Raw genomic sequence first — 12,972 nt, 5'->3', positions numbered from 1 at the left:
ACAAGAATAAATACTGATCCACTACCAGAGACCCCATAGATTGCCTAGACCTCCAAACTGACATCCACGTTTAGGGGGGTCTGGATCAGTCCTATGCTGGCTTCCCAGCTGTCAGTCTGGGATCCATGAGCTCCCCCTTGTTCAGGTAAGCTGTTTGTGTAGGTTTCACCAGTCTGGTCTTGACCCCTTTGCTCATCACACCTCCCTCTCTGCACCTGGGTTCCAGGAGTTCAGTTCAGTGTTTAGCTGTGGGTGTCTGCTTCTGCTTCCATCAGCTACTGGATGAAGGCTCTAGGAATGCATATAAGATAGACATCAATCTTGTTATCGGAGAAGAGCATTTAAGGTCTCCACTTAAATATCTCCATTGTATACAAAACCAGCATGTAGATAGTCAAACGTCTTCAAAGTTATTGTGCAGTTGCCTTTAACTCAGCAACACTGGACACAATTTTGGTAGCCACTAGAGTCAGTCACACTTCTCCAAATCTGGCAAGTGGGGAGATCTTGTTTTTGCTAGCAACGTTTAGCCTTTCTAGTCATCATGGGAAAGGATATTTTACAATATCTATGCTACCCCTTTTCAGAACCCACAGGCCTCTTTCAAGGTCTTTGATCAGATGGTGTATTTGGTAGCTGCATTAATGTTTGGATTCCATGTTTGTATTTTTGGAAAACAGATCATAATGCCTAATCCAAAACCTTTCAGACTCTGACTGGTCACTGAAAACTATCAGAACCCAAACTACCAAACCCAGAGTCCCAGTTTGTTTCCGTTGTTCATTTTGGCAAACGCTGGTTGTTAAGTTAGCCACATTATATAAGCCTTTTCCCCTCTTTAAGAAGAGTTAATTATTTTTCTGTAGCCTGTGTAATAGAAGGAAAGCTTCCAACTACTTACTGAAATACCATCCATTAAGAATGGGCTGTAATTTTAGGAAATTATGCCTACTCACTGAGAAGCAGAAGTTTTTTGCTAACTTTTTCCTATATATAAATCCCACTTTTGTGGCCCTTGGGTCCATTTTTGTTTAATGAGAATAAAGAAAATGTTATAAGAATCAATTCCCCACTCTAGTTAGCTTCAAAAGTTTCCGTGTAATAAAAATTGTGTCGTTCTCACCCATGCCCATAAAATGTTCTTCTAAAGCTAAAATTAAAATTGAGTGAATGAAAACATCTCCTTTTTATTTTTCCATTTGGATTTGCGGTGGTGTGCTATACATGGTGCATCTCTGTAGCCTAGTGCTTCTTAAACAGCAGTCTTCTGGCATTGTGGCTAGGATCTGGTATAATGTTTCCAATACAGGTTTCCTATGAAAATTGGGCTTACGGTGAACCAAATAATTACCAAAATGTTGAATACTGTGGTGAGCTCAAAGGCGACCCTGGTATGTCCTGGAATGATATTAACTGTGAACACCTCAACAACTGGATTTGTCAGATACAAAAAGGTATGAACCCCAGCCTTTTAGGTTACAGAGCTAGCCTTTTGACACCCTGGTATGTTCCCTCTGTTGGTATAAACAAACAAACACACAAAATACAAGCATCAGGGAAGTGTCAGGCCCTTATTTCACAGGATAAGAATGAAGGCATTGAGTACAGATAAATGTTCCAAAGGAACAGAAGATCAAAAGGCCACCCGAGGATCCTGGATGAGAGTCACGTCCTCAGAAATGTTCCCACCAGCAGCCGGGATTCTGGCCATACTCTGCAGCTGTAGGGGCGAGTGGGAGCGCAGCCCTGCAGTGCAGGAGGAAGGCAATGCAGTTTCACTTTCTGGAACTTTCACCCTCTGACCTTCTATTTTAACCCCCGACTCAGGTAGACACTTCTTCCAAGTCAGAGTATTCTAATGTCCAAAACCTGCCCTAAAAACCAAGAGTGTGGGGAAGTCCCTGGTGTTATGAGACCCACTATATTATATAATTCATGGTGACTAGGAAATTAGCGCAATCCAGGTCAGGCATTGAGGCCTGAGGAGCTGAGTTATGTGACAAACAAGAAAACAAGGCAGCTCCCTATTGAATCAAAACTTATGTTGACTCCATTCACTAGATGCATGGAACCACATTGCCCTCTGCTGTTGGGACTCATGACCACTGCCCCCATTCTGCAGTTAAGAGACCTGGTACTGCCCTCTGCTGGCTGGATGCTCACGTTTTTCTCGTTGTGGATTAACATCCTTCGAAGTTTCCACAACAGAGAAATCAGCAGCCCGTGTTTAAAAAGGGTCTCTTGCTGCCAGGGACTTGCTGTGGCCGTTTAATGTTGTTAGTAGCTTTGTTTTTCTTTGGCAGATAGAAAATATGTTAACCAGAAGGCTATTACCCACGCTGTCCGATTCCAACAAAATCCAGATATTAACCGTTTTGAAAGAAAAATACCTTTAAGATATGCATTTAGTAAGAATAAGATTCTTTAAGGAGACTATATTTGTGTATTCTCCATACATGACTCTCATTAAATAGTCTGAGATAGGAATTGTACATTATTTCATAGCCACTACTAAAATGTCTACCTAGGGAACACTGACCACATACCAAAGATCTAGTTTATTCCCCTGCCTACTTTTACACATTGTTAATTGCTGAATTGCTGTTTGTAATTGGACAGGATGGGAATGGAGGCCAAGCAGTTTAATCCTGTGCTTTGGATTTGAAGCTGGGCTTTACGATTCTAAAATTAGTGTTTTTATCTTTCTTTTATATGGCACTATTTGGGCCTAGAAAATGCCATCCCACTGATGGTGACCACTGTTCAGTTTATATAAACTGTAATTCCTCTTTTTTCCATTCATTCTTTCACCACAGTGTGATGTGGGCCAGAGGGAGGAACGGGGACAAGTGTGGAAAATCGTCAAGGTTTCATTGACACAATGCAAGGAGTGGTACTGGCAGATGCTTGACTACTTTATTTATTTGTTTTTCTTATTTTACAGGGAAAACCTTATTACCGGAGCCCACACCCGCTCCCCAAGACAGTAGGTGTCCCTGTGTTTTCTGATTTCTCTGTTACAGCCTTTTCTAACTCCTTTCCCTTTTTAATGAAGAAAAAAAATATCCTGGGACCATGGTGAGCAGAGATTTCTTAGCATCTTTGAGGACCTCACGAAAGGTTGGAGTTTTGTCTCCAGAGAGCAGGCTGCATGCCCCCGTTGCCCTGCTAGCACGATTTCCTGTGGTTTCACGGTTCAAATAGAAAGGTCCAGGGTTTTCTTTAGTACACGAACAGTGACTTGTAACTTGGTGGCTCAAACAGTACAGCTATTCTTTGAAAGTTCTAAAGTTGGGAATCTGAAATGGGTTCCTCCGAGTACAAACCCAAAGCTTCATTCGCATAAGCACACCCTGCAGAGGTTATCTCAGCTGCCTTCACTTGCCTTCCCTAAATGCCCCCTGGTTTCATCTTCAAACTAGCCTTGTAGCATCTTGGTTCCTTTGTCACCCTGTCTCCTTGTGTGTGTGGGGGCTTCCTCTCTGCATCCTTCTCTGAGGGCACTTCCCTTAGATTTAAAGCCCCCACCCAGGTAATCCAGGATAACCTTCCTTCTCAAGATCCTTAATCACATTTATAAAGTCCTCTCCATCGAAGTCTGATGTACACTCCTAGAATTAGGTCATAAATGTTGTTGTAACCTTTTGTAGTATAGAAACATAAAACTCCAGGCTACAAAAGGAGTCTTAGAAGCCTCCTTCTCCATGAATGAACTGTCTGGCACTCTAATTCTATCGTGAACAAGATGGCTCAGCAGTTAAGAGCACTGACTGCTCTTCTAAAGGTCCTGAGTTCAATTCTCAGTTTGCACATGGTGGCTCACAACCATCTGTAATATGTTCTGATTTTCTCTTCTAGCGTGCATGAAGGCAAAGCACTCATATACATAAAATAATAAATAAGTAAATGTTTAAAAAAAGAAGTCTTTTTATTTTTGTAGTGGGCTGGAATCTGAGTTTTCATAGTTCCTATGTCTTGACCCTCAAACATCACACAGATACCTGTGTAAGTCTTCCTAGCTAGGCTTTCCTGGCAATGAAAGGAATGCCAGGGGTTCTTTCATCCACTAGCAACCCATGATATTACTTTGGAAGAGAAACAAGTCAGTCTTTGTAGGATTGGCAGAGAGTAGATGTAGATATTTGGCCTGGGACAATCCAGCCCTTCCCTGGCTGAGACATTCTGCATATTTTGGATTCTTAGGATTGTTCATGTCTTTGACATAGTTATTTTCCCTACTTAACATATTCTTTAGTTTATCTAAATGAAAAATTTCGTCTTTTCCTATGACTTTCTTTTTTCAGACCCACCAGTTACTGCAGATGGATGGGTTATTTACAAAGACTACCAATATTATTTTAGCAAAGAGAAGGAAACCATGGACAACGCACGGGCATTTTGCAAGAAGAATTTTGGTGATCTTGCTACTATTAAAAGTGAAAGTGAAAAGAAGTTTCTGTGGAAATATGTAAGAATATGGTTAAGACTAGAATGACATTCTGTAAACAAAGATAATTCCTGAAACTGGTACCTTAGAACATATTTTCAAATTATGTACTAAATTTGAAGTTGAGGGAAAATGAGTCAGGGCCATAAGTCTAAACATTGTGACAATCCCTTTGAGTCTGTAAATTTATTTGTCAAGAATTATACTGTAACTAATTGTTATGTCTCAATCCTAGACAACTTGCATAACAAACAATTTGATTACTAATTAAAGGTCTGTCTTTGTTGGGTCAAAATATTGTGAACAGATAGTACAGGTTGATTATTCATATAAAATCTCAGCAGCATCCAAATTGTCAGCTATTCCTGAAAGTATAATTTTTTCCCCTTGTGCTTGGCTGAGTATCTCTCCACTAAAACAAAAACAAGACCAAAAAACCTCATGTGTCCTCCTTATCATTTGTTAGAGAAGTGGGGAGAAGAGCAGAAAATGGTTTTATCAATATTTAAAGGAAAAGTTCACTTGACTACAAAGATAAGAAGATATAGATTAACATTATCATCTTTGAGTATATGCCTTGCTTTGAAACTCTCAGAATACACCCTAATGTTACACAAGTGCCTATATGGAGTAGATGGTACATATTAAATCCCTATGTGAAAAAGTATTTCTTCTGATGTACAAATCCTACTGCCTACTTTGTTTTAAAGGAAGTCTTCAGCTCCCAATTGTCATAGACATTTTGTATTATAATGAATGACTTAAGGCATTTACTTTATAAGCAGAGATTATTGCATTGTGAGCACATTTTTCACTTTTATGAATATAATTGTACAATATTTCTGCATGAATTCCTCATTGGAAAACATTATAAATGCACTGCCTTACTAATATATAGGTTTTGCCTGAGAAGTTGTTTAGTGGATGATTGTAAATTGTGTGTGTAAAATTTCATGTTCTAGATGAACAAGAATGGTGGACAGTCTCCGTATTTTATTGGCTTGTTGATCAGCTTGGATAAAAAGTTCATGTAAGTAAATCAAACATACGTGTCGTGCTTTTGGACAGAGAACTGATAAACACCTAGGAATTGTTTTGAGACCTTTTCTTGCTGAATACATTAATCTAAAAAATCTCTAAAACATAAAAGGAAGCCTACTTAAGATTATTCTATTAAGAATTTCAGCATTGTTAATTATTTAAAAGCTCAAATTGCATTTAACCTCATAAAATGTCACTAGTCTTTATTTTAGGGTCCTTGGTCATCAGTAAATCTTTGACTAAGAAAATGTGTTAAGTAGATGTGAATACTGAATTTATTTTTAAAGTTGCAATCCTTTTTGGACCAGTTTTGGTACACAGAACCAAATGTCTCCTTTCGTTTGCCCTGCCTCACAGTGATGTAGTCAAGTTGACTGTGAAACTTTCCTCTCAGAAGAGCAGACTTGTTGCTTCATTAGCCACTGTGCCTAGGGACGGCTGTGCTAGAGGGCAGGGAATTATTCTATCTTGGGGGTTTCTTTCATTAATATGTTCTCCTGAATTTCAAGAGCAGATGTGTCTATCTGCCCTTCATACAGCTGTGTGACTTCATACATTCTGTGTGACTTTGATTGCTATCTTTGACTAGTGGAGATCTAAAGTCAAGCTTGTAATTTCTAGAGAATAGACACATTGGATGTCTCTATGGATCAACACCCATTTGATTATCTTTGAAATAAGAAGGATGATTTTTATGATTTTTTTCTAGCTCCTAGAGACCTTGAACTTCTGTAACTTTTGAAAACAGACAATGGCTCTCCCACCTTATGAAAAAGACAGAATAATCAAAAGGCTTAGAATGGAGCTATGGAGAAATTCTGTGTTTGCTGCCGCCTTTATAGGTAGTTAAATTGCATGGACATTGGGATTGCAGAGTTCTGTGGAAAGAATTTTGCTGTTGACATCCAGATTAATCAGGCTATACATGTCTCCCTCTTCAGGTCTAGCAGGAGTTTGTTTTGAGGAGAGCAAAGAGCGTGGACCAGAATCCAGTATTCACATCATTATAACACATCTTCTTAGATTCTTTAGTAATGGAGTCTGAAATCCCAAAGTAAAGACAGACTGTATTTTACAAGATTAAATGCAATGGTGGATGTGAACTTTACCTGTGGGTATCAGGCTCATTACAGAGGAACACAAGGGCTGCAAAGTACCAGGAATTTGGGAGTTCCCACTCATTCTCTAGGTTACCCGTCTGTTTGCTAAGCATCCTATGCTCCTGTTATCTTGAGGCACTTGTCCTTTCCCATCTCTGAGCTGTAGCTAGTCATTTTTATGGCTGGATTGCTGAAAAGTGCTTCAATTTTCTTTTCCAGTTGGATGGATGGAACCAAAGTCGATTTTGTGGCTTGGGCTACAGGAGAACCCAACTTTGCAAATGATGATGAAAACTGTGTAACTATGTACACAAATTCAGGTAGGTCAAATAAACAGATCTTATTGAACTTGCTTTGGGTGTGATATGTGGCATTCCTTGTATTTTTAGGTTAAAAGTAGCAAGCGATGCACTTATGTAGGAAAAGAACAGAGACTCCCCAATTTTATCAGCATAATGATTCAGTTTGCAAAGATAAATTTATTGGGATGTTCATGAGCAAGCTAACAAATGACACATTATCCTATTTCTTCCAAACTGTGAGGAAAATACCTAGAATATATTTATAACTATCTTTATCCCTTTCTAGTCTTTTTCATTCCATAAAATGGGAATGTTAATATAATTTGTCTTTTGTTGGCAAGATTAAATTAAGTATCATCTAAAGCTGAACACATACTTAAGCATTATTAGACTGATTATGGGTGATTAATAATTTAATGACATATCTGCAACACCAAGAGCCTGCTCAACATATAGGAATCTTTCTGCTAGACTGAACTCTTGTGAGCATGAAACAGTGAGAGAGATATTGCATAGAATCTTCTAGTCATGTGTGAAAATAAGGAAAACTTATTCGGAACCCCTTTTTGTGACTCCTCAGATACTGTGTCTTTGAAGGCATGTTTTTAAACTAAGAGCATATAGATCGACCTTAGCTCTTCTCTTTTGCAGGGTTCTGGAATGACATCAACTGTGGTTTTCCAAATAACTTCATCTGCCAGAGACATAACAGTAGCATCAATGCCACTGCCATTCCTCCCACACCCCCAACACCAGGTGGCTGCAAGGAAGGTTGGCATTTGTACAACGGCAAGGTATCTGGAGAATTAATCTCAGTCTTGGCATTTGTATCATTTGTGTTTCTTGTTGTTGTAACAAGAGATTTCCACTCCTGTTACAGAGGACTGAGTCTATCATAGCAGAGCAGGTGGAACAAAATGGCTCCATGGAGGTGGGGGCATTTGGTGAAGGCTCATTACACATTAGTGGATTGGGATGAACTAGCCTCCACTAAACCCCAGCAGTGCTGTTCATTGTGGAACAGTGACGGATGCCAGCCTCACCATCAAAGTTATCTTCTGCCTACCTTATCACTTTAGAGCAATTTTTACAAGAAAAACTGGAGATCACAAATTCTCAATGGAAAGTAAATACTTGAGATACTATCCAAAGAGCCCTTTATCTCAAGGGAAAAATAAAACCCTGCAAAGAAAATCTGTAAACCATTAAGCTGACTTTTTTTAAAATCCTCCTCTGGTCCTGAGAAAATCTGTATTTAGCTATGATATTCAAGAATAATTTGATTTCTTGGTGTGATGTTTATTGTCTTTACCTAAAATCCCTGCTTTTGTCCCTTCCATTTCAGTGCATTAAAATTTTTGGATTTGCTGAAGAGGAAAAAAAAAATTGGAAAGAGGCACGAAAAACTTGCCAAGGATTTAAAGGAAACCTAGTGTCCATAGAGAATGCGAAAGAGCAAGGTGTGTAGGTGATGTTCCTGTCAGTAATGAATATATATGTAAATTTGTCCTTAAGAGAAAAGACTATTGCTTATTATAATTGACTTTAAAATTTTTTCTAGACTAAGAACTGGTAGGGGAAAATCCTATAACTTACTAAGAGTTATTTTATTTAGTGTTTGATACCATGCTGAGAATTTTTTTCTCCATAGCATCCTTTCCCATTTTGATAGCAACTCTATGAACCAGGATTTATTACTCCACTTTGGGAAAAGGAAGTGATGTTCATAGAGCCTTGCAGGGGAAGAGCATGCTTGATCAGAAGGGAGTTTGGAATCAAAACCCTGGGTGCCAGTACAAATCCCATTCCATTGCCAACAAACCTGTTATGCAAAGAGCCCAAGGAGAGTAGTTCTGAGGCTAAAATGAGCAGCTGGTGATTTCCCACATACTCTTTGGCCCTTGATTGAATCATTTCCAATGCAACAAAGCCAAGGTTTTGAACTTTGAACAAATGCAGCAATTTTTTTTTTTTGCTGAGACACAAGGATAAGCTGGAGCGTTGGAAGTGTCTGGTAAGAGAGCATTTACCACAACCATACAGAAGATCGTCAAGTTCATTCTCCAGTCAGAAGAAACTAGAGCTGGGGAGATGACTCAGTCAACAAAGAGCATGTCACACTAGAATAGGTACCTGAGATCACTGGTGTTCAAAGCCTGGGGAGGTAACTTAAGTGTTACCTCCTGGCACTATGAGATAAAGGAAAAACCTCAGGCATTTCCTGGCCAGCCAGCTTAACAAAACCAGCAGTCTCCAGACCCATTTTCAAAAAACCTTAGGTGGCTGATTCATGAGGAAAAACATGGAAGTACCATCTGGTCTCAATATACATGTCCACAGGCATTAATACACAGACTGACTTTCTTCTACACAGAAAGAAATGCACTGACCACTCTTGCATGGTCCTTTGGAGGGCTACCCTTGCTGAAATAGGTATAATTCAAGTTATTGTTTGTGGTCAGGAAGATGGTGAACAAATTGGGGAGATTAAGACCAAACTATTGTGAGGTTTGGAAACCACAGCAATTGAGTCATGAATCTGCGATCCTCAGGTTAAATACTTCAAAACAGGAAAGACATGGCCTTTGGAAGGTTGTCTTGTATGGTCCTAAGAGGAAGATATGGGCCAGTGAGTGACAGTTGCAGGAAAATACTTTAGGTTCAAAATCAGGAGGCCGTTTCAGTAGCCAGGACTGATGAGATACATTCCTGAGGAGGGTGAGGTTTTCAAAGAATTTTGAAATGTTTAAATTGGGTGTGCTCAAGAGGACACAGTAGAGTCACATATACTGGTCAGCATATTGTGTACAGAAAAAGTCCAATAGAGGTTTGCTGTGTGTTTAAATTTATAAGAAGTTTGTAGGAAATAATTAGACTAGTTAGTCTCTATCATCTCTTTTAGTTGGATAGGGGTGTGTTTGTGTGTGTGTGTGTGTGTGTGTGTGTGTGATACACTTGTGTGATGTGCACATACATGTGTGCTCAGGTGCACATAGCTGTGTGTACTTATGTGGAGACCAAAGGAGGACCTGGGGCATTCTCTGCTTTGTGACTCTTGCTTTGTTATTTTGAGTCAGGGACTCTTACTGGAGTTGGAGCTGGGCTCGCATCCAGCCAGCCTCAGTATTCCTCTTGTCTTCTTCCTCCACAGTGCTTGGATTACAGGCATGTATATCATCATACCCAACTTTTATATGGTTTGGGAGGTCCAAACTTGGGACCTTACTCTTACTTACTGCTCCATATCTCCATACCCAGAGCATTTTTAATTTTCAAAATCATTATCCAAAACTATGAAAAAGTACAGGAAAGGAGATATTGGAACTTATGTGTTGCTCTCACGAATGCTTGTTCTGTTAATGCGCAGAAGCACACTCTTCTTTGAACACATTATACATGAAGCCAACCAAGTTTCCACAGGAATCTTTGACAAGTTCACCAGCTGTTCAGACACCCAAAGCAAAGGGTCAAACCACAACACATGATACAAGGACATAACATCCACATTTCTTGAGCTGGCTTACCGCATTTTTGCCTTAGCTACCCAGCAGAGAAACACAGTGATGAATTTCCTCTCTTCACCACAAAGTACTGATTCCTGGCACAATAGAATTAGAACCTGAGTAGTAGAGATGTGCAGAAGGAAACAATTTTCAGATAAAATTACATTATTTCTGGCAAAACAGACACACGTTGTTGAATTCTTAATGTGGCTGTGGGCATAATAAGTCAGCTGTATGCTCCCAGATAGAGCAGTTAGTTCCACACCACCCTTTAAGTTGAGCATAAGGCAAACGTTACAGTTTTATTTAGGAAACAAATAAAACCGAAATGAATATCTATCTGCACTCTTGGTTCACTAAAGAATATTGGAAGAAGAACATTTGGGTGTAATTTGTAATTTTAGTTAATTGAGAAAAAAGTGTGTCTGAACAAGGCTCTCCTATTTGAAAACAGGGTACTGATTTAGCACGGGCTGTTCGCCAGAATCATTTGTTTGTTCATGTGCAAGCAAGCATTTTTGTTTCTGCAGACCTTATTTTGCATTAAAAAAAGATTTATTTTGGTTAGTGTGTGGAAGCCACATGCATGTGGCTGCCTGCAGAGGCTATAAGAGAGTGTTGGACCCTTTGAAGCTGGAGTTACAGGTGGTTGTGAACTACCCAGTGTAGATACTAGGAATTGAACTTGGGTCTTCTGAAACTGCAGCAAGCACTCTCAACCATAGAGCCATCTCTCTGGCCCTCTAGCACTTTCTATGAGAGTACCCAAATGCTGAACCATTCCGTTTCTTGTCCATATTCAGGGGATATATATTGCTGCTCTGGTAAACAGAGAGTCTGTCTAGCTGGGAGCCCACGGTTCAGGTATGGATGGTGGGATCAAAAGGCAGCTGCTGCGAGAAGTGTGGGGCAGGCTGAAGGGAAAGTACCAGGCATATGGACACCGAAGCCTTTCATTGTTTCCGGATATTGGCTCCTGTACTCTCCATCGTAAAATCACTGATACAACAAAAAGCCATACTATTCTATATACTCTAGAACTTCTAATCCTGTGATACAAGCCCTCCAGCTTAAGGGTGTCTGGGTCTGTACATCCCCTACTAGGTGTTCAGTGGTCCCCAGGAGTTGCTTGCCTGGAAGGATTCCAATTAGGTAACCCTTGTCTGGGTATTCTGTGACACTGAAAATTTGGGAACAGAGTGCTTCTTGTTTTGATAAATGGCTTTGATTTTCAGAGCCTTATGGTTGGAAACTCTTCTCCTAATTATTGCCAACAGATTATTTTACTTATAGAATTGGGACAACCGATAACTTACAGGATTTTTTTTTGTAGAGAAGGAGATGTAGAGGGGACAGAAACCAGGGCCTTGCCCATGCTACATCCTCAGTAACCTTTTCATACTATATTGTGAGATAGGGTCATGCTAAGTTTCCCAGGCTGTTGTCCAGAGGATGCTGAACTTGTGATCCTCCTGCCTCAGCCTCAAGAATGCTGGGACTACAGTCCTATGTGCCACCTGTGCTCCATTTCCAAGGGGTCCAACATCCTCTTCTGGCTTCTGCAGGCACTGCAACACAAGTGACATTTATATTTGAGTGCACACATGTTCACTTATGCCTGCACACGGGCACACACACACACATGCACACGTGAGCACCAATAAAAATAAACCTTAAAAATGAAAGTGCAAACTAGCATTATTGGCAGAGTTTTAATGAATTAGAAGAGCATACTTCTTTCCTCAGGCTAGTAGGCAGTTACACCCATATTGAGGTATCTAATGTGAAGATGGGATATGGCATGGATTTGAGAATCATTATTCCTTTCTCTAGTGACCCTGGGTGGGATGCAACCATCCCAACCATCTGAAGTGGCTATATGCAGCCCAGGCTTGCATTGTAAGGAACACATCAAAAGAAGTCCAAAACTCAGTTGCTGATGTGATACAAAGATTAGGTTGTGTCTGCTTTCCTGCTTTGTGTTTGGAAATAGTACCAAAAATACTTAACTTTTATGCTCAGTATTTTGAAATCAACACATTTAAAATACTGTTTTTGTGCTTGTACTGTTCACTATCTCATGTTTTAAATTATCTTGTAAAACTTTCTTTCAGCATTCATTACCTATCATATGAAAGACTCCACTTTTAATGCCTGGACTGGGATGAATGATATAAATTCAGAACACACATTCCTTTGGACAGATGGACGAGGAGTTCATTATACAAACTGGGGGAAAGGCTACCCTGGTGGGAGAAGAAGCAGCTTGTCTTATGAAGACGTGAGTATAATTTTTCACATCACCTCTCTATCTGCATAGAGTCATCTCATTGATTAATTTTCTGTGAAACATCCACCAGACTCCTCCTTCCTGTGTTGTGTTTTTGCAGATTTTATCAGTTTCAGACTGAATCAACCTTGAAGGCAGGGCTGTAGATTTAGTTAAGAACCTTCCATTGGCAGTAAGCAGTAGAAATCCAACTTCACTCTAAGCCTCACTGGTACTCAGAACAAAAACGTGAACCTAAGTTATGATTGCACCATCTGCCCCTGATACCTTATAGCTTTTGTAGGGCTTG

General features: G+C 39.8%; 1 protein-coding gene across 1 annotated transcript in view; it reads left to right on the top strand.

Moving 5' to 3' along the window:
- The window catches only part of Mrc1 (mannose receptor C-type 1), an 85,105-nt gene that overhangs the window by 58,259 nt on the left and 13,874 nt on the right, over window positions 1–12,972 (top strand). Inside the window, exons 15-22 of the mRNA XM_040755459.1 lie at window positions 1,310–1,454; window positions 2,945–2,986; window positions 4,305–4,468; window positions 5,410–5,477; window positions 6,808–6,908; window positions 7,542–7,684; window positions 8,236–8,350; window positions 12,508–12,674. Coding sequence (XP_040611393.1) covers window positions 1,310–1,454; window positions 2,945–2,986; window positions 4,305–4,468; window positions 5,410–5,477; window positions 6,808–6,908; window positions 7,542–7,684; window positions 8,236–8,350; window positions 12,508–12,674 — 945 coding nt within the window. The remainder of the gene's footprint in view (window positions 1–1,309; window positions 1,455–2,944; window positions 2,987–4,304; window positions 4,469–5,409; window positions 5,478–6,807; window positions 6,909–7,541; window positions 7,685–8,235; window positions 8,351–12,507; window positions 12,675–12,972) is intronic.

The sequence above is a fragment of the Mesocricetus auratus genome, unplaced genomic scaffold (assembly GCF_017639785.1).
Source record: "Mesocricetus auratus isolate SY011 unplaced genomic scaffold, BCM_Maur_2.0 Super-Scaffold_100013, whole genome shotgun sequence".
NCBI classification, from domain to species: Eukaryota; Metazoa; Chordata; class Mammalia; order Rodentia; family Cricetidae; genus Mesocricetus; species Mesocricetus auratus.
This window is presented reverse-complemented; position numbering and strand designations above follow the sequence as displayed.